This window comes from Pleuronectes platessa, chromosome 9 (genome assembly GCF_947347685.1).
Source record: "Pleuronectes platessa chromosome 9, fPlePla1.1, whole genome shotgun sequence".
In the NCBI taxonomy this organism is placed as follows: Eukaryota; Metazoa; Chordata; class Actinopteri; order Pleuronectiformes; family Pleuronectidae; genus Pleuronectes; species Pleuronectes platessa.
This window is the reverse complement of record NC_070634.1, coordinates 20630201-20658057: the sequence shown is the minus strand read 5'-3', so window position 1 is coordinate 20658057 and position 27857 is coordinate 20630201. Positions and strand designations below refer to the sequence as shown.

At 42.5% G+C, this 27857-nt stretch overlaps 1 protein-coding gene across 2 annotated transcripts; it reads right to left on the bottom strand.

Annotated features, from left to right (window-relative positions):
* kank3 (KN motif and ankyrin repeat domains 3) lies at nucleotides 1-27857 on the bottom strand. 2 transcript variants are annotated; one of them, XM_053430893.1, is made up of 12 exons: nucleotides 27725-27857; nucleotides 11598-11670; nucleotides 10288-10373; nucleotides 8205-10010; nucleotides 7697-7799; nucleotides 7237-7473; nucleotides 7017-7107; nucleotides 6437-6656; nucleotides 6054-6196; nucleotides 4077-4277; nucleotides 1679-1780; nucleotides 1-712 (listed from the first exon to the last, which is right to left on the bottom strand). In XM_053430893.1, exons 3-12 carry the CDS (start codon nucleotides 10322-10324, stop codon nucleotides 650-652), a joined length of 3003 nt encoding a protein of 1000 aa, XP_053286868.1. In that variant the 5' UTR covers nucleotides 10325-10373; nucleotides 11598-11670; nucleotides 27725-27857; the 3' UTR covers nucleotides 1-649. The 2 variants fall into 2 exon arrangements, with proteins under 2 accessions (XP_053286868.1, XP_053286869.1); XM_053430894.1 differs by having other exon boundaries at nucleotides 10288-10369.

The following is a 27857-nucleotide window of genomic DNA, read 5'->3' as shown; positions in this document are numbered from 1 at the left end:
TTGTCTTTTATGTAAATATGTATGTTTATTTAATATATACTGTATTTATATGAACATACAATACATGAACAATTAGTGCAGACTATGAAGGAGAACAGGTTCACATATCAGTCATCCAAGGCAGGGCAGAGAGGGTAGACACACAGCATATATGTTGTTAAGTATAAAATTTGTTATGTTAAAGACACCAATTCAGGAAGTCACTACATACATTTTCTGAAGCATCAACACTGGGCTTCACTATGAGATGGTCATGTATTGTGTTGCATATTGTGTCAGTGTGTGGGCTTGCTTAGAAAAGGACAGTTGCTGTTTTTTCTTGCCATCACTGTGTGTGTTGCCCTCAACAGTAAAACACTTGTGAAGTGCAAATAATAAACATAAGGCCTCAGCTCCTGTCACAGAAAAAACAAGCGCTGGAGACGTCATTTAGACATGCTAGGAGCTCATATTAGTCAAGTATATAATATAACCATTCACAACGTTTATGGAAAAATAGTTTTCTCATATTAACAATACTTATAAATGCAGGGCATATGGCAAAAATATAAATACATATATATTTAAGTAAATTCCAGTGGAGCTTTTCTCAGCTCATATCCAGTTTGGTTTGCTCTTGCGTCGGCCTCAGCGAGAGGCTGTGATCAGGTCAGTACGCAGGCCAGGGCTTTTGAGGAGTGGTGGGGCTGCGTTGTTGGGCCTTTGGACTCCCCTGAAAGACACAACGAGAGGGACAGGGTGGGTTTTATTATGATTCAGCAAGTGAATTCACAATGAAATCTGCAAAACACCTGTAAAATCCTAGACAGTCCAGTGAAGCGTTCTGCGCCCACAGACGTGCGCTTGAATAAATCGTCAATCAGCAGTTGTGTGGCTGATGCTGCCTGATTGAAGGATTTCAGCCTATCGCTCAACACTAGTCCAGCACAAGGAGTCTATCATAACATCCATCTTTACAAAACTCATAATGTTCAAGATTTGGTCACATAATTGGAGACATATACCAGGGTTTCAAGTCCTGTTTCATTAAAGGTATCTTTATGTCACTTCTATTGGATGCATTAAGGTCTAAAGGTGTACCTAATAAACTGGCCATGTATAGTTAAGTGGTTTGACGACTCATCAGAATGAAGAGTTATGCAGGAAATGCAAATATTAAACATTAGGTAAAGATTACATATTTCATATCCAGTAAATATGAATACCACTTTACTTTCAATTGTTTTCACATTCAAATCTTTAGAATAAATTAAGTAATGTTATGGATATATAAGTATATATATATATAAGTTCAATTCAAAAGCAATAGTTTGGGAATCTGGCTCTGCCCACAATCTACTGGAGAGTGGTGTCACCTAAAGGGGGCAGCAGTGCACCTTCCGTCAATGCTGCCCACACCCAAACTGAAACTGCGAGAGCTTCCAGGAACAGAGCCGCTTCTCATACAAGAGACTTTGCTCACTGGTCAGTTATGTTGTGCCCCCCCCCCCCCCCCCCACCACCCTTAGTATGTTTTCTTTCCATGTTTTCTTTTGTGCATCACTTGTGTGACTGCTCCATTTTCATCAACACAATCAATCCACCACAGTCTCTACTCCCTGTTTTCCTAAATTAAATTCTTGTGTCGTCTGTGGGCACATCTTCACAGAGGAGGGGGTCGGTGGGAGGGTGGACTCACCACAGCAGGCTGGGTCTTGGCATAGTTCATATGGGCGTAGAGCAGCACGGCTGTGTCATTGTGTGACGCCTCCAGTGCGATGGACAGAGCGTTGCTGCCATCCTGTAGTCAGAGGAGGAAAGAGAGAGGAAGGGCAGAAAGTGAGCCAATCGATCCTGGAAACACCAGAATGAGTTTCTAACTAGAACAGAGATGGACATGTGAGCCACATTGTTCTGGGCTGTTAACTTCCCCTGCAGTTGTAACGCACTGATTAGGTACAAGACTCAAAAAACGTGTTATCGAAAGCGTGTTTCATAAAAAACGTTTCATAAAGGCTTTTAACTAACCAAATCTAATCAGTTAATCTTTGGATACAAGTTACGTTTTGTATTTTTAAATTTGAAAGAATTCCCTCCAGCCATGACAGTCGCTTGCAAGCAGGCATCTGTTGTTTCGTACATAACTCGACTTGGGGTCATGGTTTAATTTTCATCACACAACCTGCAGAATTTACCAGTTTTAGTTTTCCTCTGCACAAGTCGAATGTCTTGTGCAGTAAATGTCTCGGTCAAAAGCAACCTTTCAAAAATGATGTGTTCATTTTTCTATGAGCCAATATATCAGACTTTTTCAATCTCATGATTGATCCCACAGGAAGAAAAAAATTGATTTGAGTAATGACATCACCCAGTCAGTTACCAGGTTCCAACTGTTCCACCCTTTGACCAGTGCAGCTGCAAGTTAGAACTGGGAAATCACATCTGCACATGTTTTTTTTCATCCATATGATCCAGTGACGCTGCCACAGCTGGACAAGTGGAGCGCTCCCACTCCCACTCTCACTGAGCCTTTAGGTTCCAGACATGTTTATCTCTAGACCTCATTAGAAATGTTTTTATAATGTCTTATATCAGACATTGAAACAAATAAATGGTGTAAGCCTTCACAGATAAGGATAAAAAAATCCATTATAAAGATGCAGGATTGGAACAGTTTCTTTCTTCTAACACTTAGAGAGTTTGTACATTGAGCTAACAATGACTTTAGTTTTTTACTGTTCTGGAGAGGTGTTTATTCTACTCTGTGGGCATCATTAACCACATCTGGACTGAAGTTTGTTGTGTTTTTTCCTGGCCCGGGCCCCGTCTCTCTGCCAAGTGGAGATGCAAATAGGTTTAGTATGTTTTTTTTTTGGTGTAAACCTGATGGAAACAAACAGAAGTTGGTCGAGACAACCCCCAGTGTGGCGGCAATGATCTTTACGACCTCCACAAACATGCGATTTAATGCAGGGATTGTTTGAGACTGTAATAATAATAAACGTGCAGCTGAGTGTACGTGTCCACTCTGCTTTACAGTCCCGGTTTGTCATGCTGTTCTTTGTTTCAGGAGGACAGGAGGTGGGGGCTTTTCCAAATATTTTCCCACCCCCCCTCTCTCTTGGGTCCACTGCTCGGTCCAGCTGTGTTGCACTGAAACACAATCCAGGAGCTGCCTGTGTCGAATGGCCAACTCATTCTGGGACAGATGTGAACACTTTCAAATACTCAGCTGTGCCGATTAGCCATCAAATACAGGATAAATGTCACAATGAGGCGAGTTGTGTTCCAGGGTAAGATCTTTTCTTTTTGTTTGCAAATGACAAACTGCATTTTTTTTATACTGCAGTTTGTGGTGCATTCATATAAAATGTTGTTTAACCTACCCTCACTGATTTAAATGGGCTGGATATGGGGTTGAAAATAATGTTGAATATTGCAACGTTCTTGTATTTATTGTAGGACTTTTGTATGCGACTTCACTAGTCTTAGCTATGTGTGCCTAACTAACTGAATGTGTGAGTGTTGGTTCTACACAACACAAGTAATATATCTGCTGCAGCCTTGATCTTCTAAAGTCTAAAAGTCTGTTTGTTTCACTTTATTCAAAACAATTTTAGGAAATGAACCATTGCTGCTGATGTATGGATGCATTGTGTGGTAAGGTATGTTGGTGCATTAGCTTGCAGGGCATTGTGTCTCAAATTTGTGAGTCTGTGGCTGTGAACAGTGGAGCTGCGGCTTTGTAATTCACCCCCGGGGGCTTGCAAGTAGACCAGTGACTGTGTTTCCTGTAAACAGCAGTGATTTAAACAGAAGGCAGATGAAACTAATCTGATGGTGGCTCTTTAACTTATCTTGCTTACTGAAGCAAAACATAGAATAAGAAAGAGAGAAAGAAAGAAACGACAAGGAGAGGAAAGTGCATGGACCACTTTCCCACGAGGAGCCGTTTCCTGAGCGCAGATTAAGCTGAATCCCAGACGAGAGGACGCTCCGATGTTTTCAGCAGAGGTCGAGCATCGTCAAACTCAGAGTAGCTCACCCAAAGTTTCAAGGACTGCACAAGCCAAAAGACTAAAACGTAAACATCTTACATTATCCACGATGGATATGTCACAGCCAGGCGTTTCCAGGAGCAGTTTGACAATCTCGGCTCGGCCATGTTCGCTGGCACACATCAGGGCCGTGGAGCCCTCGTCGTCCTGCACGTTGACGTCGGCTCCACACTCGAGCAGGGCCCGCACCATCTCCTGACGTCCATGGCTAACGGCTAGCATCAATGCTGTCTGGCCCGCCTGCAAAGGGATAGAAGTAGAGAATAATTATTCTCAATACCTAATTTTCAAAAAGTCACACTAGTAAGATTGGCCATTAAGCTTTGGGAAAAAGTCATGTTTATCTGAAGAGATATTACCAACAAAACAAAAAACTATTGTCAGAGGTTCTACGGTTTTAGTACAAACTCAGGAAAGTGCTGACGAACTAGGAAACGTAAAGCTGTTTTCTTTTTTTTTACTTTTCCTTCGTTTGCTAAGCGCCTGTCTTTTCTCTTTTTCAACACTGACCTGATTTATATTTTTACAAATCCCTTCCACCATAGAGCATTCAGTCCTCTACTTGGCTCTCAGTATTTTTTGCAAATGCCATAACTCAGCAGAAAATAGTGCATTTTAAATTCCTTCCTCTAAAATTACATTGCATGTCTTGGGGTTTGTTCCACACGGCAACAATAACTAGTGCCAATAATTTGATTTATAGCCGGTGATGCTATAAATTTAGTCCTATGACTTGGCAGCGTGCGGGTGTGTCAGGCGGCCATGTCCAAACACATACACTACACAACCAGATTAGATCAACCAGAGATACAACAGAAAAGTCCACAGATTCTCAGGAATGACTTCTGCGTCATGTCAGGCTTTCTACTTCTCTAATCCGATTTGAAATATAATCAATTATTTCCTAAGTCGCTGGCTTTGTATGCGACATTCATTAATTACGTAACAGGGAATGTTTGTAACAACTAGTCACTCAAATAAACGTGGAAACAAACCGGGACATTATTCTCTGTTATTCCCTTCTCTCAAAACAGCTCAACCATTGAAACAACAAAAGGTGAAAAACCAAGTCTATATTCAGCAAAGTAACGAAGCAAAAAAATATTTAATGCTTATAACAGATAAATAATAAGCTATAAGGGCCAGATTTTCTATTTGGACTATAACGTGTAGATCCTATTTTTCAATTTTCAATTAAGTTATTGCATCCAAATAGGACTTAACTGATTTAAAAGGCTGTGTGAGGACTGACTCCATGCCTCTGTCTGTTGGAGGTGACTGCAGATTCACAAAGGCCCTTTGTGCCCTTTTTTTGACACAATGTATTCACAGTCCTCAGGGGTTACTCAAAAAATAAATAATCTTTGCATATGAAATTAAATCATCTTTTAAATTCCAGAATATGAAATGAAAAAATAGCCAACTACATTTCAAAATCAGCGTGTACCTCATAGCATTAGGTTTCATCCACACTTCTATGTTTTAGTTATAAAATGCATCCCTGTGGCTACATTTAGCTGCTGTCCACACTTTTCCAGAGTTTAGATCTCCTGAAATCTAGTTAACGCTGTTGGCTTTGTTTTAGTTTGAAAAATCTGCATTGTGGTACAGAAAAGACGGAAACAATGACTCACATTCGTTTCCCAATTGGTTCTCATCATGACTTGACTACCAAACTGTAAAGACAAAACGTTGTAAAGTAGACAAAATCCCTGCTCTTACTTTTCACCATTGTTGTTATTTGTTTGTAGTATTTCTTGAATTAGAACCAACCAACTGCAGAGTAGACAACCTGCTTTCTGTGTAAATCAGCAATGGTCACGAGCTATTCACTTCACAGATGTATTAGTATGGATTTAGATCATCACGGAGCTAGAAACATGTGTGGACGGAGCTCCTTTTCGCTTTGAAACGAAAACAGACACGTGTATGAGAGAAACAACTGTGACATCCACACACGAGTGCTGTGTCCAGGTAAAGGTCTCTCTGAACTGCGATGGAGTGATGGTGACTTGCCTGGCTGGCCTTAGCGTTGACGTTGCCCTGGCTGAAGAGCTTCTTGACCACGGCCATATCGTCCTCTTCCTTCACAGTGGAGAGAGCAGCCAGCATGATGGCCGTGTAGCCCGCCTTGTTCTGCTTATCCACACAGCACACACCTGTGGGAAAAGTTACTTTACTACTCTGTGTTTAGGCATACGAATGGACCAGCTTGGCTAGGAGACTTACATGAAGGCTAGAGAAGTTAGCTGTAGCTGTATTTCTATTTCAGTAAGTGTTAAACACACAGAAATACACAAAACAACAACCTCAAGTAAACCAAGGGCTCCTCTTGTCCATCACTATACAAGTAGCACAATCATCGAGTCTGTAAGGCGTCACTCTTTGTAATCGCTGACCTGTGTCCAGCAGCAGTCCCACCACACCGAAGTTGGAGTGGGACACGCTGTAGTGAAGAGCTGTGTTGCCGTTGCCGTCGGTCATGTTCACGACGTGTTGCAGCAGAGCCGACGACACTTCAGAGAGCGCCATCAGGTGGTCGGAGACCCGCGAGTGCTGAGCCATCTTGGCACTAGAGACGCGGAACCACTCGAGCTGCACAGTGTGGGTGCTGGAGAGCTAAGGGTCCAGAGTCAGGTTATTATTAAGAATGCATTGAATCTGGAAAAACTGAATCTGAGGCATTCCGAAAGGAAATGCTATTATGAGGATTTCTATTGTAGCTTATTCATGCTGATTTCTGATTCAGATTGTATCATTTGTAGATACAATTTGAGTTAGTACACTGACTAACTTTTTGGTGAATTTTTTTATTTCATTATTTATGTTTGCTGGGACTAAACAATATCCTCAAACAATACGATACAATCACACAGCCTTCATTAAGTTATAAATTCCTGTCATTTACATTATTACAGCAGTGAAGTTCAAAGTGGAACACTGTGATCAAATGATTTGAAGAAGCATGCAGGGACGCACCACTTCCTTACTCTTCAGTGTTTTAATGTCATCGTTCAGGTGATTCTTTAAAATGAGGCAAGCTTCACGCATTTTTGAGCTCAGCTCAAACCTGCAACAAAACAACAAATGAATGAAGTCTAAACACAGAAAACTCACCGCATTTTGCGCACAGATTCTATTTCTACAAACTTACAAGAAACTAACAAAATATATAATTTTTCCCAGAACAACAACCTACTTCTCTTTCACACCATCAGATGAATAACTTTCAGCTTTCAGAGTTTCCTCATCGGTGTCGCTCTCGTCCAGGTTGACGTTCCTCTCCTCCTCGGACGTGTCTTCTTCAAGAGCAGCCTCGTCCTCCTCTGTGCTGTCCAAGCACTCCCCTTCCCCACTTTCTCCAGAAGAACTTCCATCTTCCTCCTCGTCCTCTTCTTCCTCCCCGTCTTCCTCTTCACTGGATGTTGACTCATACCTGGGAGGAACAAATATTTGCTGTAACAAAGACAATCGATTCCTAACTTGTGGGCCTCACATGTTATGGACCTGGTTTTCTCTCTCTTCAAAAGCAACACTGCAGTTGGTGAGTTTTTGTTTCTCATTTCTAAAACCTGTGACCTGATGTGTGTGCAGTGTTATTTCAATCGTTCAAACCTTCTGCTGTGGTAAAAATAAAAATGAGGTTTCATGTTACCCACCCTCCATTTAGAATACCAACAAACTGCAGGCTCTTCTTGCCAGTGGTGCGATTTTCACCCGAGTTACTCCCATCCTTCCTTTTCATGATGGATTTCAGCAAACCTATTGTTAAGTAGGAAGCATAATGGTCAAACAATAGTTCAGACAAAGTACACCAGAGAGACACGCACCTCACACAAAAGCAAGACTGTCGATGGAACAGAAACTACACAATATATCTATTTCTCGATTTAAATCTGACAGATAATTTTATTTAGTACCTCGTTTAGTAATCTTTAATTGTACTTCATAAGATTTTCCAGTGTTCCTTGTCATTATTCTGACATGATATTGTGTGTAGTCTCTCCATTATTCTACACTTGTTACAAAACATGAAATACTTGATGCATTGTCGTGTTTTTATCACGATCACATTTATACTGTGGAAAGCTTAATATTTGAAGCAGCCTCTTATGACGTGCTAAACCTTAACCTAGAAAAAAAACTACAATATCCTGAAGTCTTAACCTGTCTTGGTGTCACCAGCTTCAGTTTTCTGTCCTTGGTCGTCCTTTTGCTTCTCGGCTGTGCTGACGACCTCTTCCTCTGGACAAACCTTGTACTCGGCGATGGTCAGCTGTCTCCTCTTTGGTGCTGTAACTTTTGGCTCCACAGTCTTTTCCTCAAACAAGTTCTCCCATTGACACCCAGTGCTGACCAGTGCAACAGGAACTGGCTCTGCTGGTTCCTGTAGAGCATCCGTCTGGGTGCCCTGTTCAGTCTGATCTGGTGTCAGTATCTCCCCTACACATGCATCAGTCACCTCTGGACAGCAAAGAACCGCAACATGTTTAAACTCAGAAGTCACTGTCTCTGTCTGGACATGCATCGTGTCTGGTTTTGCAAGAACCCCTTTCTCAAACATGACTTTAGTGGTTTTCTCTTCCATTTTGGCTCTAAGCATCCCTAGATCGTTGTCAACCACACTCAACTGTTCCTCTAGAGTCGCAATGGTCTCCTGCTGAAATTTAATGGTGTCTTGCAAGGTGTCAATCTCCCGCTGCGCCTCGCTGGTCACGCCAAGTAGTGACTCCATGACCCAAACCTCAGCCTCTGCAGTCTCTACGCTGGCCTGTACCCCCTCCTCGTGAACCAGAGGGGTCTCTGTTTCGGTACATTTCTCACAGACATTCACCTTGGTGTCTACGCAGGCATCTTTCACACCCTGGCGGTGGTAGAAAACAACAGAGTCCATTGGCATGTCATCCCCAGCAGCCACTGATTTCTTCTCAACAGCTGCAACTTTCTGTGGAACTTTAACCAAAACTTTCGATGAGGCTTCTGAAGTTTTATCTTCCTTCCCCTCAAACTTCTCTGTCAACCTTTTCAGCTCGCCAGATTTTCCAAGGCCGGTGTGACCCGGTGAGGTTGGTGCAGTTTGTTTACCGTGCATATGGGGTTCACTTTGACTTTGAAGGGTCTCTGTTGTTTGGGTAGAAGACTCTTTGGACTGTTGCTTCTGCTGAGCCACCTCCATGGCCACTTTCTTGTCTTCCAGGGTTAACAGGAGCATGTCTTTCTCTGCACGAAGCTTGGCTACCTCTCTCTCAAGTGCCGGAACACCCTTTACCCTTTCTTCCATCTCCTTTAGCTGCTTCAAGGCCGTAGCCATCTGCTCTCTAACTGTCTGCAGCTGGCTGGGAGGGATGGGAGTCATTGCGGTGCCAGTAGCAGGGGTACTGCGCCCTGAGGTCTGAGGACTGGGTTTAACCCAGTTACTCTGCAGAGGCTGAGTGGATAAGGAGGGTAAGAGCTGCTTGGGAGGATCTGCAAGCTGGAATCGGGCACCATTCTGATGCTGGTGGGTTTGTTCCTGCTGGAGCCGGCGGCTGGTTTCAAGGAGAGTCCGCTCCACTCTAGGGTTTCGCTGCGGTGGAGGGGGGGGCACTTTGGCTCCAGCAGACAGTGGAGGGACTGTGAGGAGGGTCACTGGGGAAAGAGAGAGTCCCTCACAGGGTGCTGACCCAAGGCGGTTGCGTGGTGGTGGCGGTGGAGGAGCTCTGCCATCTTCACTGGCAGGGGAAGCTAGAGACTCTGTGGAGGTCCAGCCACTGGTGCGCCCACCCACGCTCGTGCTCCTCTGGGAGAGTTTGACCCCTCTGCCCAAGCGGCGGGAGCTGATAGGTCCCCGACGGAGATTGTGCCCACTCTCTATTTCTTCTACATATTTGAGGAAATCCAGATCCAGCTGGAAACCATATGGAGTCTGAACAGAGTAGGAACCTGGCTGGTCAGCGTCCTCCTGATTGGTGTAGATGAAAGGAGAGCGCAGATCTGGAAGGGCGACAGACGAGTATCTTAGAAACATCAATACATCATCGGCATTCAAAGAAGTTTCCTCGTAAATAAACAAAGAACTATCTTGTTTATTTATATGTTTCCTAGCTTCTCATCATCCACTTTTTTTTGGCATATTGCATGTTTTCTTATGATCGTCACCAACTGGCATTCAGTGAAATATCACATGCATGTTTACATGTGCATGTTTACAAAACAATCGAACAAAGATTGGAAATACAAAAACAAAAACGTCTTTATGGCAGTTTCTTACCAGGCAGCTTCGGGTTGACTTGCACCGACTGAGTCATTTTCAGGACTGGGACCTTTCAGCACACAGAGCTTCAAATCAACACCTGGCTGAATGAAACACAGGAATTACATTTTCCTGAAGCTACTTGAAGTGATGTCATTTCTAAAACATTACATATTAGTTTCACTTTTCTCCTTAAAGCCCAGAGGTGCATGTTTGGATTCTCTATCGTCGATTTCTCTGCAAGCATCGACTTCACATGCTCCACATCAACATATTTTGTTAATGGGAGACAGCTTTACACAACAAATAACAAACACAGCACATTTTCTAATGTGGCAGATGCATCTTTATAGAAGCAGTAAACGTACAACAAAGTGCAGAAAAGGCCTGAAGAGGTTTATGTGTTTTTCTTGTTGGCACTCGCAACAACCTGCGACTCAATTCAAAGGAAGGTGAATTCCCTTCTTTCACAGATAAAGAGGACTTGTTAAATGGATGACTTGTTTGCTTTTCCTCTTTAGAGGTGTTGAAGGACGCTGAGGCTGACATCATTCATACCTCAGAGAGAGAGTGTGTGTGTGTCTGTGTGCGTGTGTGTGTGTACTAGCCCTCCAAGTGGTTGCTGGAACATTCAGAGGATCGTCATTATGGAAGTCAAAAATCTGATTTCCCCTAAGAGTCTCTACATATGTCAGTAAGACTGAAAATACCTGTCTTAAGTGTATATGCGTGTGTGTGTGTGTGTGTAGAGTCTGTTGAGTGAAGATAGCAGTCATGGGAAATACCACAGAACAAAGTCAACAACAAAGCTGAACATTGTCCAAAAAGCCTTCAAACGGATGCTGCTCCATTAACAGGAGCGTTACACCGTCCAGCTCTACTGAGAAACCACAGGATTCTCCTCACCACAAGAACACTGACATTAATACTGCTTCCCTGGGAAATCGATTATTCACTCCAGGCTTAATGTCCATTTATTCAGACACGTGAAAAATGAAGGAAAATAAAGCTGGGTGCACGTGGCAGAAGTTAGGAACTGCCTTTTTCTGACACAGAAAAACGCTGCACATTAACAAGTGAAATTAAGATTTACACCAAGGAATCAATTGTAAAAAAAGAAAAATCATATCATGCCAAGAATAGAGCACCTTTTTAAAACTCGGATCCGAGGTGATTTACAAACAAAACAATTAATTGAAGACAAACAATTACAGTTTGGAGCTCACACAACGGTGTGAAGAGTCAAAATGTTCCAGATGCCAAAGATTACTGCACATGTGATGTTTCAAAGTAAAGCAGTGTGTTGTGCTGTGTTGAAGGAAGCGCACCTCTCAGCCGCTCAGTGAATGATTCATGCAGCGGGAGTTCAGGCTGGTTCCCTCCTCACTGCTCCACACAGCCCTGAAGAGAGAGAGAGAGAGAGAGAGAGACACTCAGGCCATTGTACCAGACCAAATACCACAGCAACACACAAACATAGGAAATGCAAACGTTTGAGTAAAAAGGTTTGAGGATGAAATTGATTTAAATAAAACTCAGTCACCAGATCTGAACCCAAGTTAACACCTTCGGGATCAACAGGCAGATCTCCTCCACCAGCATCACCAAATCTGCAGTCAACCAAAGTTGATGCCTTAAGAAACTGAAATCTTATCACCAATTAATCCAATGTTACTCCGCAGGAACTGAAATAACTTACAGCCCATGGTGAAAAATAACTACGACCACTGCCGTGCAAGAGCTGAAGTCGCGACGCTCGATTTAGTCTCAATGGTGACTTCCTCTAACTATTCTGTTCTATTATTACTATTAGCATTACTATTATTATTGGCACCATGGTCATTGCTACTATTATTATTATTATTATTATTTGTATTAATAACATCATTACATCTTCAAGAATCCCTATTATTGCCATCACTATCACAACCAGTGTGCGAGAGCTTATATAAAACAGTTGCACAACTGTTCCTGCTCTCTCTCTCTCTCACCCTCTCCTCTCGCCTTTCCACCCACCTCTCCCCTCTTCTCTCCTTTCACCCTTTTCTCTCCTCTCAACCCATAGACAGTTGGCTGTCCACATCAAGACTGGTTCTGATTCATCCCGTTTTTTTTACTCACTTTTGCTTTATCATTGTAGGACCTGTTGGCTTTCTCTTTAATATCATGTAGTCTTGACCTTACTAAATAAAGTGAGATCATTTCAGTTGTGATTTTGAATTAAAACTTGATCACAAATATATCCCGGGGCTGAACTCTTCAATCCAGTCGCGTCATTGGATAAACAGTGACATTAGATTGTTTTTCAAAAGCACAGCAGTTATTTAAACCTATGAAGTGGTGCAGATGACTCACTGGCATTGGGATTCTGAAAGTTTTCACGCTAGCTCTCTATAGTAGAAAGGAGTTGCTAGTTGAATGACTAATAGTAAATATGCTGTATTTATACATGTTTATGTCTCATTCATAAAGCACCTCTGTATAAATCATCCATTCACAGGGGGATTTGGGGGATTTACAAAGTTCTTTTCAACTTGCTGACTGGTGGAGCCCTGGATAAGACCACCAAGTGTAGGAACCCCCCCCCCCCCCCCCCCCCCCGACGTGCGACTTGTGTTAACTGTGACAAGGTGAAGCTCTGCCGGCGGTGACACAAACTTCACTGTCACAGGGTTGTGGGGTTTACAAAGGGAGTTGCAGAGGCTGCTGTGTCACAAAAAGACTCATAGTGCAGATCTCAGTTTCTTACATGTAACTCAAAACCACTGAACACAGTCTCAGATAAACTAACCTGTATCCTGTCAAACACACACACACGCACAGATGTGTTTTCCGGCCGCCTCAGGCACATTCCTTCACTGACACATGCTGCTGCAACACGCTGGTCGCCCTTATGACTGACTGCTGATAACCTTTGAACACACACACACACACACAGTCCATCTGCTGGTTCAGACCGAGGCTGACAGACAGTTTATTGTCTAAGAACAGAGCACAAACATTCAGTCAGACGACCAATTAGTACAAATTACATTATGGGCCATTATGGATGGAGAAACCGCGTCTCCTCCACCTGAAAACAGTGTTTCTGGTCTGTATCTTATCAGTCGCTGCTCTGTTTCTCCTCAGTGTCTCTGTCAGCTGCTTGTCTCAGGTCAGACCACAGCCAACGTGATGCTGCAGCGTCCCGACCAATCAGACGCAAGGTTTTCAGGGCTGTGACCTCTGTGCTTCACTTTGGCCCAAATCAGAGACAAGAGTTCAGTTTAAAACCAAACTAACCAGAGCTTATAAAAAAGCCACATGATTCACTGGTAGCTTGTTTATTGGTCAGTTTTGGTAACGTGTAACCCGGCTTGGTTGGATAATTTGAAGACATTTTTAAATTAAAATAACTCTTCTCCAACCTTATCTCCCTTTCCGTGCTTATACAATACGTTAGATGACTTTTTTTCTCTTTAAATTTGTGTATAAACTTCATAATCTCCATTTATTTTCTCACATTAACAATTATTACATTAGTTATTTCTTACATTGTTTCTTTTGTTCTTTCTCAAAGTTATTATATTCAGATTATCCTAAGTAAACTACCAGTGTGACTATAGTTCCAGTAGAGCAGTGCTATGTTTTCGATCAATGAAATATCAATGAAATAAAGTATGCATCTTTAAATATTAACTGTTGACTTCGGCACTACGTCATCACATAGACGGGACAGTGACACCAGATAACACGTTACAGAGAATGCCAGGCACATGTGATGACGACAGTTTAACCCAGATACACTGAAGAATGAGATTAGATCAGCAGATTTGGGAACAATTGGACTTTCAGATGTCTCACCAGAGTTAATTTAAACTTTGATCAGGCTCAAGCCGAAGGTCTTTCTATCTTCCACAGTTCTAACCCTTTCAGTGCAGTTGTCCCTACTCTCACAGCCAAGCAGGTTAGATTTATATTCAACAATCCATCCGTTATCTGTACTGCTTGTTATTTACAGTAGTGTTGCACGAGAGCTGGAGTTCCTGTGTGCACCCTGGACAGGTCACCGGGGCTGACGTACAGAGACACACAACTCTTCAATCGTGTCCCTGTCTGCATGTCTGTTCACTGTGGGAGGAGGTGGCATTAAATCAAAATACCACCTTGGATAAGACAGGACGTGTGTTTTAGTAAATGGCACTAACAAAAAAAACAAGGCGGACACTCGCAGAGAGGCCTTACAGGCTGTTGGGAGTTGATGTTGAGGGAAGTATGCAGACTGTATTTTCAGTGATGGATTTCTGGTTTAACTGATCTTGACCGATTGTATCTGCAGGATCGGTTTCAGGCATCAAATAATCCACCGGACTTTATCTGTGTGCATTAGCATTGAGACGCCATGAAAAGATCATTAAAAACAAGAGGAGCAGCAGAGAGAACTGCAGCTTCTCGCAACCATTCATTTGTACAAGACAGGACAGAAGGACAGGTATTATATTGTGTAGAGCATTAATCATAATTAACTGCACAACACGAGCACTCTCCTCCTCTTCTCCACAAACATCATCCTCTCTTTTCATTCTGTACACGTTTCACCTCCTCACTTCTTTTCCCTTCATCAGAACCTCTCCATGTTTCCTCGTCTCCTCTCATCACAAGACTGTCATTTCCCCTCACATGACTCTCATCTCTCCTCTCACCCTCCACACACACACGCACACAGACACACACCCCTCAGCTAAAGTGTTGCTGTTTTTCTCTCTGATTTGATGACAGGCAGCAAATTACAGACTGCAGTGAGAAGCTGCATTCCTTGTCTCCTCTAGACCCCGAGTCCTGACCAGCTGAGTCTCTCACACATACACACACACATTATGACACTCACACAAGCCCCCCAAGAATGACCTTTAAATGCATGTGCACGTTCGCACACACACACACACAATCCCATATTTATACAAAGACAATATGCTGCTTCATTTTGGGCGTACCACTCTAATTCAGTGAACTCTAACTGGTCGATTGTGAACAGATGGCCTGCGTTGTTCTTCAGAATGACTGAACAGTCATAGATTTTCCATATCTATGACGACAAACTGAGTTCATGTTACATTATGATCCAGTTTGAATTTACGACCATCATGTGGTGTCTGAGCTTTGTGAAACAATGTGTAAATAACAATAATCATAATAATAATGCAACTTTGACGACCACTTGAATGAAAAAACTAACCAGAGGACGACAACATAACTTCATCTGACCCTAACACCAATAGAAGCTGCATCCAATGCTTCTTTATTTTATGAATTAAGTGGTACAGTCACTGAAGTATCCAGAGTTTCTGCGTTTGACCAATTAGTCACATACTGCCTAACAAACACAGCCACTTAGGTTTGGAGAAGTGGAGCTCCACACAAGGACCCACTTCAGTCCCTGGTTTCCTGTTGAAACGCAGCTTTAGATCCCTGAAGAGGTTCTTGGTTCCCTGGGATAGTTTCTGGGGCCGAAAAACCCTGTTGGTGAGAGCAACATTATAATTATCAACAGATATGACAAAACCATGACCCACATCATCAATGTAAACGGACTCAAGCTGTGGTCAGAGCTGCGAGACATGTGAGCAGCTCACTTTATATTCAAACCACAACACTGTGTGTTTTCTTTGTCATGGAAGATTTAATTAACTTGACCTCGATCTGTTGAGTTCCAGGAGACTCAGGACATTTATTTCGATAACAATCTCCGATGGATCAGCGTTTCAGTGACCATAAGGGTTTCCCCTAGAAATATGATTTGTTATTGAATCATTTTTTTCCTCGGGTTCGATGGGAACATGTGACGAGCACCCTGACTCAATTCTGAGCTTTTACTTTAGAAGAGGACACTGAGTCGTCCTGCAGTCAGTTCAGTTCATGGCAGAGGAAATGTTGTGCTGGTTTGAGGCTCTGGGCCATGTTTTGAAACCGTGACCTCATCCCCAACGCCACCCTTTTCACCAGAGGGGAAGCCAGAGGGGGGGGGGGGGGGGGGGGGGGGGAGGAGAGTGAGTGAAAGCCGACATCCTCTCTCACTGACAGCAACTTTCTGACCACTTTACATGAGAAAAAGGCCCATTCAGAAATCTGGACCCACACACAAAGAGATGGATACAAACCACCAACACTGGCCTCCACTCGGATGCATACCATTCTCACATACACTCTTGGTTTATTATACTTGTGAGGACCTTCACTGTTTTAATCCTCAGACATATTTCTTAATTTAATACTTAGTTTAAGGCCTTCGGCTGATTAGACGAGATGGTTTTCTGTCCCGTGATACACATGTTTTGATTTTAGGCGTGAGTTGAACTTTCTGATGACAAATATTTAAGTCTGAGTTATTGTGGATAAACATAAAAATCTTCTTAGAAACCACGGAACAAAGACGCTCCTTGTATCGGCAAAAACGAGTGAACAAACAACTGCACGTTGTGGATATCTTTGTGGATATCTTCCTGTCGCTGTGCACTTCATGTTGTTGCCTTGCTCTGATTGGGTGTGTTATTGTTCTGTGATAATCGACGATAACGCCCACTGATAATTGGAAATGCATTTGAGAGGTCTGACTCAGAGGCCAGATCCCGTGGGGAGCCTACAACTGCACGTTTTCCCTTGTTGTGGTTACTTGTCGTAAATAGTCGTCAAGGGTGCACAATGTGTTCAATGTCTGCTCTGTGTAAAATTGCACCATGAACAGGAGGTTATTGAAAAAGTGAAAGCAACAGACTGAACTGAGCAGTCGCATAGAGTTGGTATTATCTCTGGCTGTGAGATATGACCGCCTGGAAGCTAAAGCGAGCTAACAGCTAACCAGGACATGTGTTTACAATTAAGCGGATTAGTTGCACTTAAAATAATTTAATCAAAGAAACAACAGTGTTGAAAAGGAAGTTGTAAAATAAATCGAATCTGCAGCATTAACCATATGAAGTGCTCTCTGTACCATTTGTATTCATCTGATGTAACTGAGTGGACAGTGGTGATTACTGTCACCTCATAGCAGGTTCCAGGCTGCGAGTGTTGGCCCTGAGATACGATGTTGAAGGTGTAAGCCGCCTCTCGCCCAATGTCAGCTGGGATTGGCTCCAGCTCCCCTCAGAGGAGAAGCAGTATAGCTGACGGATGGATGAGGAATTGGGAATCAAACGAAAAGATCAGCTGCTTTCTACAACAAGATCTCAAAGCAATTGTCCTTTTTTCCAAAACTTTTAACTCTCATCAGAGTTAATCTAAAACATGAACCCCATTATAATCCAGGACTAAATCTGTTTTCGAGGGAAGACTAAGATTTGCCTTCATCCTCATGAGGCCATTCAGGCCTGGAACATGGGCCTCTCTGCTGCCGGGATAAATCTACAGTTTCCTGAAGGGAAGCCCTCTACTCCCCCGATAAATCCCCCTCACACAGCCACACATATATACACACACACATCCGTACATGCCCTGTGTGAGACCTCCCATTGTCTCCCAGTAGGAACTTGGTAGGGGGGGGGGGGGGGGTCCTGCCAGGAAACCCATCGGACTGTCCTGAAAGCTGCTTCCTGGAGGCAGCAGGAAAACACTGGTGAGAAGACAAGCAAGAACTGGGAGCTGAAAAAATACAACCAGTGTGACACACACACAGAGAGAAACACACACAGAGAGAAACACACACAGAGCACATCCTGCAGCCGACAGCAGCACAGAGGCCGGCATCACATGATGCATCACACTGACGTTAGATAACACGTTATCACTTTTGGTGAGAACTTGTGTGCGTGTGTGTGTGTGTGTGTGTAGCTCACAAACAGAGCAGCGCTCTGTCACCTCGATGCACACGACTCTCCCACCACATGCCATCTTCCCCCGATCTCCGCATCACATCTACATCACATCTACATCACATCATATCTACATCATATCTACATCATACTTCACATCGTCAACATCGAGCGAGTCCCACTGTTCAGACACCCAAAAAAAAAAAAGTTCCTTAATCAAAATCAGGTTGACTTCAAACATCACGTGTCCTGCCTCTCCTCCCTCTTCCTTCCAGATTCTCCAGCAAACACAATCAAGCACATTCAGCCTCCACAATGACGCATTGTGCCTCTTTGTGGCGACGCTGTTTTCGAACAGTTTAGTGAAGCCTCCTAGTAACCCCCCCCCCGTGTCACAAAATGTCAGAGTGAATTGAATGAAGTTGCTGGGGAACTCCAGCACTTGGACAGTTTGAAGATGAAGAGGCAGTGACTGGTGGTAGAGCGCAGGAGGCTCAAACTCGTAATGAAGACGCACCACTGTCCAGGACTGTTGACTTCCAGTGACAACGATAAGAGAAAATTCCCAAATGCATCCACTGCTTCGTTCTGAAATATGTTTTCGTTTGCCTTCAAGTACATTACTTTTACAATGATTTAATTACATTCCATTACTTAATGAATCATGATAAATCCTGTTATTTATCCTCCTGTACACATGATCATAACAATATTAGGGGCTTATTGGATTTCCTGCAACTGACTCTTATCTCGACACTTGAGTCTTGTGACACTTTAGCTTCTGGTTCTCTGAGCTCTGCAGAGGTGGGATGCTTACCATGAACCGTTTCATCGTTACAGTCTATCGTTAGCGCCTGAGAGGTTATTCTCCGCCACAGCGAACAGTCTGTCCCCAGTCTGACCCTACAGTATGTGGACATGCTGTTTCTGTATAAAACCCAGCAGACAAGCTGCCCACTATGCCGAGGACTGACATAGATCTGGGATTTTCCACTGAAAATGCTCAGTTTCATCTCATGTGAACTGGGCTGATGCTTATCGTGGAAACTTGCACAGCTAAAGCAGAACATCGGGCCGGGGTCAGCTTGCCAAAGACGGTCACAACTTTATGGATGTTTTCACAGTTCACCAGGGCAACGAAGCAGGATTTTATGGGATATATACCTTTCCAGGATGTCCTAGTTAGAAATAATTTAGCTAATATTCCCAAAACCCAATGAAAACCAGGATAATACTGAGAGTGTAAATACACACACTGGTCTTATTTTGTCTCTTTTAGAATTGAATTGTATTAATGAATTTCAGTGAATTAGACTCTTACATAGGATGGTTAATCCAGCATCAATGCAGCTCACGCAGATCCCAGTGTACGTTACCTAAAGTTCTTGTGCACATTCCTTCTTATTCTAGCTAATACACAAGACCCCAATGTACTTTAAATTAAGCACTTAAGGCAGAAACGTGTTCGCAACCAGAAGCAGTCAAACCACCATTTACTGGCAGAGCACAATAGACTCGAGACTTAAAGATGATGACCCTCATTACAGCTGCTTCACACTGAAAATCACCCAACAGCACACTGCTGGTCATGGTCCAATATGACCAACAGAACTTAAGGACTGTGCACCAGTTGTAGGCACTAGACGTTTCGATTCTTATCTGTCGCGTAAAACCATCCGTTCATTCCCAGTTCATTCTGGAGCAGGACGACAACCCCAGACATTCAGCGAGAGTCACAAAGATCTGCAGCATCACGAGGAATAAGGAGTCCTGCAGCAGACGGTACGACCCCAACAGACCCTGAACATCCCGGAGTCACATGAACAGACAGAAGACACTGAGACGGATTAAACAAGAGGAGGAACTGTGGTTAATTCTTCAAGGTAAAGACAAAATGTCAAGTAGACCTTGAAAAACTCCTTCAGCACCTCGTTCCATCTACATTCATCGAGTGGTTGTACATTTCATTTAGAGTCTAATGTTTCTTTTTTGGCATTTTCTCTGCAGAGATGAAGGAATACAGAAACAAGTTGCATTTGTTGGGGAGAACTGCACTGTGGTTTTACATCCAGTAAACATGGAAAACCACAGGACCATAGACCTGACTGTAAAGGCAACATTATACGTTTCTTTCTGGAAACAATGACGTTGGCGTCATTTTACAGCCTGAAAAGCTGCAAACAGCCCGCACTTCATATCTCAGCAGCAGCAGCAGCAGCATCCAGTCAGCTGGGGCTGAGGCAGACCGATGCCTGCCGGCTGGCCGTCCCTCCCTGGAACAAAGCAGAGCTCACAAATCGAGCTTTCCCCCCAATTAGCCAGTTTCCAGCCCTGATGTCACGTTGCACTTCGGACCAAACACACCTTGTTCTCCAGATTTGTTTCCCCAACATGACAATCGAACAATACAACTTTTTTCATGCAGCTCAAATATCAGAAGCATTTGACCAACTTTCTCTCTTTTCTCTAGTTTTCTCTACTGACAAAAGCTTTTTGTGTTTTCTAGACTGACAAATAAAGAGGTGAGCCAGTTCAGAGCGTCTTAAAGTTTGTCTAAGTTGACCTAGATTTGTGTTAAGGAGACTGTGACCCATTTGTCTCCTACAGTAGCCACCGGAGCCTCCAGATGTTTGATTTGCATAAATACAGAATAAGACCAGATGTCCGCCTCTGCTGTTTTCTGCCAAGAAACATCTTAAATGTCTGTCTGTTATCGTGTTATTTCCTTCACTGCTGGAAATTATACCGGTTCAGCATCGCTTTGATGAGGAGGGTCGTGGTAATGACAAGGCAGAGGATGTGTGCAGGTCTTTGAAATGTCTGCCGGAGCTCCTGAGAACACACCTTCATCATCGCTGAGTTGCACCCGTTGAAAATACATGTTTGTGGGCTTTAATTCAGTTTCCCTGATGTAGGGAATGACTGAGCCTCTCAGATTCAGGCTGCTCACTATTCCTGTACTCTCAGCGAGATGTCTGCAAGAGATTGTACAACTTAATTAAGCATGTTGATGCCCTGCAGTCGACTATGACACATAGATTTCACCAAAATGGCAAAAGGCAGAGGACTGTTAACATTAACTTTTGCTTTTATTCAAATCAGCGTGCTGCCTTCGATTATTTATCTATTTTCTTTCTATCCTTCTGTTTGGGTTTTCCTTATTAGCATCACATGTTTTAACATTATTATCAATTGTTTACAAAAAAGCAGCAGATCATATGGACCAGGGTGCAAAAAGTGATTATCTTTATGATCAATTAATCTGCAGATTAGGTTGTGGATTTCCACTAATCCCTGCAACCGTGTTTTGTGATTTGCATATCAAAGCTACTGTAATAAATTTCTCAACAATAATAATAATATAATAAAATAATATTTGCTCTAATAAATGGTTTGAAACTAACCCTTAAAAAGAGGCAGGATTAAGTTATTCGCAATAATAAAACCACTCTATATCACCTTTAATCCAAAACAGAAAGTAGCACCAGTATTATTATGCTACATATTATTTTAACGCTGCTACTCAAACATAAAATAATCAAAACAGGTCATGGAAGCAAGAGAAATAAACGATATTATATAAAATACTGTTTATCATTTGCAAACCGTTTCAGCACTTTAACCTGGTGTTGGGACCTTGTTCTGTCGTCCTCTATGACTTCATAGGGCAGTGGAGCTTTTCCACTGGCTTCTCAGGGCTAAGCACAACATTTGCTCCCTTATGAGCCGGTGAACAGAGGTGATCTCTGTCCTGCAAGGGGTTTGGGAAACCAGGCCCATGTTTCAGAGTGTGAGCCTGAAGTTCAAGGCCTCACAGAGTCCTCCCTCTGGCATCAGATTCAAAAGCAGAAACAGTGCGGACGTTTTCAAGACGGCGACAGAGAACGTCTGAATACCACCACAGAACTTTCATTGTTTGAGCCGATGAAGGGAAAGTTGGGTTTAAAGGTTTCTGGCATCACACTGACTTGGAGTCAGCGTTTCCAAAAGCTGTCGTGGTTTGGTGCTTTCTGAGCGAAGCCGACAATTTAGGCAGAGCAGGAATCTGATGAGTTTGGTGCAAGACCCACAAGAGTCGAAACTTTTTCAGCACAAAAGAACATTTTAAGATTGATTATTAGAACCTATAAATAAAACTGGTCTCTTGCCTGGTAAAGTAAATAAATTCCACCGGATGCTGCCAAACTCCTGCAGCGTCTGGATATTTTGGTGTTTTCCCACACTGATCTCAGTACACCGAGTTTGATTAATGTCTCTCTCCCAAGCACTGACACTACTTGAGTTAACGTTGGTATTTTTAGCCCCCTGCTTTTCATTTGGTGTTTCTCAGGCGAGGGGGCGGGAGTTAGCACAGGGACGAGCGCCTGATTGGACCCTCAGTGACAGTCACGTTTAAATCCATACTGTTGCACTGGCTGTTTCTTCATTATGATTTCATTGTAGTTCATCTTGTGTCTCACATGCACCATCCTGCTGTAATAAATCCCTCCTACACCACCAGATCTGTATTAATCCACTGCTCAAAACAGAAGTGAGTGAGTAACAGCAGCTAATATCCACAGTGTCCTGAGATTTAAAAAGAAAATGTAACTGTATATTTGAGACCTAAATATGGTGAGTAAGTGTCTGTCCAACGTCCAGGCACAGCTCCTTATTAACCAAAGACAAATAAGTGAATTTATTTTCCCATAGAAATAGATAATAAAAGCTTTTGTTGCAGCTCAAACTATTCTCCATTGAAAACATAATATATCCACTTTTCAAATATCTAATAAATAAAATGCTGAAGTCCCACGGTTTATATTTACTTATTTGTTAAGAATCAAACGACTTGTGACGAGATAGGGGCCAATCAGACTTCAGCTGTAACCAGGACCCCCCCTGTGGTTTGAGACCACAAAATAACTCTAAATGTGCCTCCAGATTTTCTGATCACCCTAAATGCTTTATCTTGAGATTTATTACTTTTATTCTGAGATACAAAGATGTCTTTATTACAAGCTCTCCTAAACTATTAAACAATTTATGGAAAGGAAAGAATGTAATTGATTGAATTCATTGAAAAGCAGAGAGGGATGACGATAAGATTAAGTGAGGACAGTCGGCAAAAACATGAATCTGTCATGAGACGATTTGCCCTGAACAAAACACACTCAAATCTTTGGAAAATCTAGTAAATAACTCGTGATCCTGAGACTGTCGGGGTAAATAAAATGATGCTGCACAAAACTCCTGTGAATGTCTCAGCACCGCCCGACTTCAGTCAGAAAACACACAGTTTATCGTACAGTACGACCAAACCTGTGGTTAACAGTAAGTGTACAGTCCTCTGTTAACAACAAACTAAAGTGCTGCTCTCAGACACTGAATTCAGTTGGTTTTCCTCAAATTTTTCAGAGGGGCTGAATGTGCCGAATTAGTTGCTCTGGGCCTTTTTTTGAAGCGTTTCCTGCGAGTGGGCAGGTTGATGAAAACTGAACTGAATTTTTTCTCTAATAATACAAATACTTCAGAAGCAGACAAAGAGGTCAACTTGGAAGGAGAACGAGATTTGAGAGTTTCTGGTGATAAGAGCAGACGCTGGTGTCAAAGTGCTGTAAACAAGGTGTCTGCATGTGAATGCTCTACCAGGCTCCGCCCCTCTCCTTAGCGCTCTGGACACGTTGCTGTTGTTGTGGACGCGTCTGAGCCGGAGACTCTCCAGCTGCGCTCCTCACATGTGAGAGGGAAACTCCAGACCCATGTCCCGACCCAAAAACACCTGAAGGCAAATCAACTGTTTTTCTACTTTGTGAAAACTAGGACTACTTAGAAAGCTCTGCCGCCTCACTCACCCCAAGCTCAACCTCTGAAGAGCTTCTCCTGCTTTCAGTTTGTGGAGCTACTCCATCAGGGAATCGGCCATGAAGCAGAAAGAGGCAATTTCCATTTTCAAAGCCTGGATGCCTGCTAATTAGGATGAAAGCCTGCTGCTATCAGGTTTCACACGGGCTCCACACTTCAAACTAATTGTTGCCTCAGAGAAAGATGCTTGAAGTTGAAAGAGGTAAACAAACCTCTGCGACTTCCAGGAAGAAGAGAACGTGTTTAAACATTAGAAGAAGGAAAAAAAGTCCTGCATGTTAATGTTGTGATTGTAAAACAGCGGATATCAATTAGCGCTTTAATCATTGATCAAATACAGTTTGGCCTCAAACTGATAAACACACAGCTCTGGTTTTAGAATGGAAGAGTTCTTGCTGCACACAGAAAGTTAAACTCCTCTGATTCAGCTTTGGACAGTTTTTTACAGAATTATAGAACCAGAGATAGTGTCCGTTATAATCCATGCATTGTTGTCAAAACCTGAGGCCTACCTTACCCACAATGCAACTTGACACATGACAGTTTGGTCAGAGCTGTGAGCAAACATGGAAAATACCTATTCATGTGATGAGGGGAGATGAGTTAATCCCTGGTGCTAACGGAATTAGCTTCTTTTGTCTTGTTATGTGTTGTGAGTTGTTCTATAGCATGTGAAACAGGACATAAACACATAAAATCAGTTGACCCTGTTATATTGGTGTTGGATTTTAGTTCAATGTATATGTTTTGTTTTTGTTGTCGTCAGTGTCAGTAATTCACTGTATCTCACACTGAGGATTATGAGTTGCCGGTGTTTTTCATAATTACTCTTCGACTGATATGACATGATCTCGGGAATCTCTGGAGTTCCCCTTCAACTCCATCAATGCTACTTCAAAACTACTTTCAATCCAATTTCACATTCAGGATAAATAAGAACCGAGTGAGGCGATGCCAGTAAAACGCTCACAAGACGCTCAGATCTACAAACCAGACGAGGATCCTCAGAGACGTGGTGAGGGAGACAAACAGAGACACGCTGCAGCTGGACTCATGCTGCGTTCACATCACGTGGGATGTGGAATTGTACGTTCGCATCGTTGGAAAACTCTTTGATTCAATCTTTAGAGTTTGTCATGTGATAGTAAAGCTGTGTGATATGAGGATACAAAAAGTATTGTTTCATAACAGCCTCTGTTGTTTATTTCACTGTGCCACAAATCACACTTTGTGGGAATTATTTTTCATACTTTGGACGACAGGCAGGAAATTTGCAATACTGCAAAACAGAAAAAACATGGATGGGAATGAATGCAACACTGAACAGAGACATTCAGAACAGAACAAAGAGCTGGAACCAGTTAGAGGTTCATCTTCTGTAACAGCTTGGGTGGGAAAAGTCTCACTTAGACCAAAAAACTATTTCTACATAGTCAAAACACCACAAATCTCTTTTATCACTTTCACAATAATCATGTCTAGAGATGAAAACTACTAAAATACAGTTGAGTGCTCAAAACAGACTCAAGACTTCTCAGAAGGCTTTTTGCCTGCGACACAACAAATGGCAAAGAATCACAAACATGGAAGGAAACGGCTTCGTTGACATGACCGAGATCAACACGTGTGAAAAGGTAGAAGCAAATCCCAAAGTCATGTTTTTAAAACACTGATTAAATAACGATATAACACATTTATATTTCATCACTTTAAAACATCCAAAAGTTCTTGATATTAAGCCACTTTTTTATCTTGAAGCAGCGTGAAATACTTTTTGTAAACTTTCAGAGAAGTCTGGAATCACACTGTTTACTGGTGTGAATCTAATAATCACAGGAAGTATATGAAATCAACTATTAGATGAATAGAAGAAATGAAATGACAATTTTAGTTTTTCTGAAATAAAACCAGACTGCAGAAACTGAAGCAGAGTTTATCAAAGCCACTACACTGCCTATTAAACCAGCCAGTTTAGCGGTTTACCGTTGAGACCTGACTTCAGCACTAGCTTGTCCGTGTTGTCTTATTTTCTCGCTGCATCATGTCTCTGCAGCACGTCGAGTGACTCTCAGTGTCGGGGCGCTAAAATTAAAAGCACTGGTAATATATCTAAAAATACGACAGCATGTAGTTTATTAGGCAGAGGGACCCACGAGCAGGAGGAAATTTAATTCAGACTTCATTTAATAAACTGTGATCAGTCTGTTCTAAGTTGTAAACAAGATGAGAATGTATGAATTGAAAAGTGGGTGTGTGACAGAAAAGAAATGAACTAACAGCACTAACACTCGTCTCAGACAGAGCAGAGAGTAAATGTCCAGAGTATCAGACACTGCCCCCCCCCCCCCCCACACACACACACTCAACCACCTCCAACTAAACTTACAGAGCATCTATTTTTGAGGCGACTGCAGTAAGTCAAACCCCAGGCTCCTGTTGCAGAAGCACTTTCTCCAGAGGGAGCTCCAGAAAACTCTCGAGAGCTTAACACTGACTCAAAAGGACGATTTTATCTCTGCTCCTCCAACAGAACAAAAGAGCTCATCGTTTTACCTCAGAGGTCTCGACTTAAGATCCTGATTTCCTGCATTTCTCAGAAGCTCATTCCACAAACCATCAGATTTAAATTCCTCCTCCTCTATTCACCCCGTCATTAATTCGTTTTTGGGACTTGCACCAAAGCCTGGATGGTCTTTTTTTTTTAACCTTTTATGTCATTTTTAGGTATTAAACTCAACTGCAGCTTCTGGAAACATCTGGACATGACCTCCCCTGCAGGTTTTGGTTAATCAGACTTAACGTGACACTGTGTCTGCGTCACTATGGGCCGAGCCAACGCCAGGAACATCCACGGCTTTCAAAACTCGTTATAATAGACACTTCTGACAATTAGGGGGGGGGGGCGGGTTCCTTCCAATGCAGAGCCTCACCCACAACAGTGTCTGAGAGAAAACACTTCATTAACAAGGCTCTTTTCTAAGAAGGAGCTAAAACGAGGGCTCTAAAGGAAAAGCGGGACAGACAGAAAAGGTGAATTCAGTCAAACTAAAAGTATCAAATCAATAAGAAGCCAAAGGTTAAATCAGTTTGAAGATACACTGATTTGGCTTTTATGAGAAGTTAGGGAAGTTAGGGAAGTTCCCCCCCCCCCCCCCAGCTGTGCAGCAACAACCACAAAAGAACAATATTTAATTTCCCCAGAGAAAACTGTAATCTGAAATTATAGATAAGGACACGTCTCATCTCAGACTCTCGCAATGAAAACACCAGTTTCCTTTTGTCATGTTGTGTTGTAGAAATCACTGCTTCAGGTGAAGAACTGTTTTGAAAGAATAAAATAATTCTTTAATATGTCAAATAAGCTCAAGAATATCCCAAATAATTGATTTAAAAAACTAATACTAGCCGTAAGTTCCAATGAGTTAAAGAAAAGTCAAAATACTGAAGGGAAACACTTGTACGAAGAACTTTAAGAATAACATTTGACATTACAACACTATGAAACCACATAAACCATTAACTCGTTGCTGTGAGACACGAGATATCACAGCACACGTTCCTGCAGCCAAATATAACTGACATTAAGTTGTTATTCCACCTTGTGTAAAGTTATTTAAAAGTCTATAAAGTTGTTACAGCAGCTACAGAGACAATAACATTGGCTGTGATCGATAAATCGACAGAACTCAGTGAGGAGGTTTCGAACCAAAAACCCACGGAGCGTGATTCGTTTAAAGTTTCCTGAGAAAGTCGATCAGTCGGGAACTAATGAGATAATCAATCAGCATCATGTGTGGTAATCGATCCCTCGGGCTGTTGGCTCTTACCTTCTGGCTTCTGCTCGTCCGGTCACACTGAGGCTGCTCATGACTTTCAGATGAAGGTAGGGAAAGTTTGGGAGGAGAAGAAAATCACACACACACTCAAACACACACACAGCGACTCACACACACACACTAC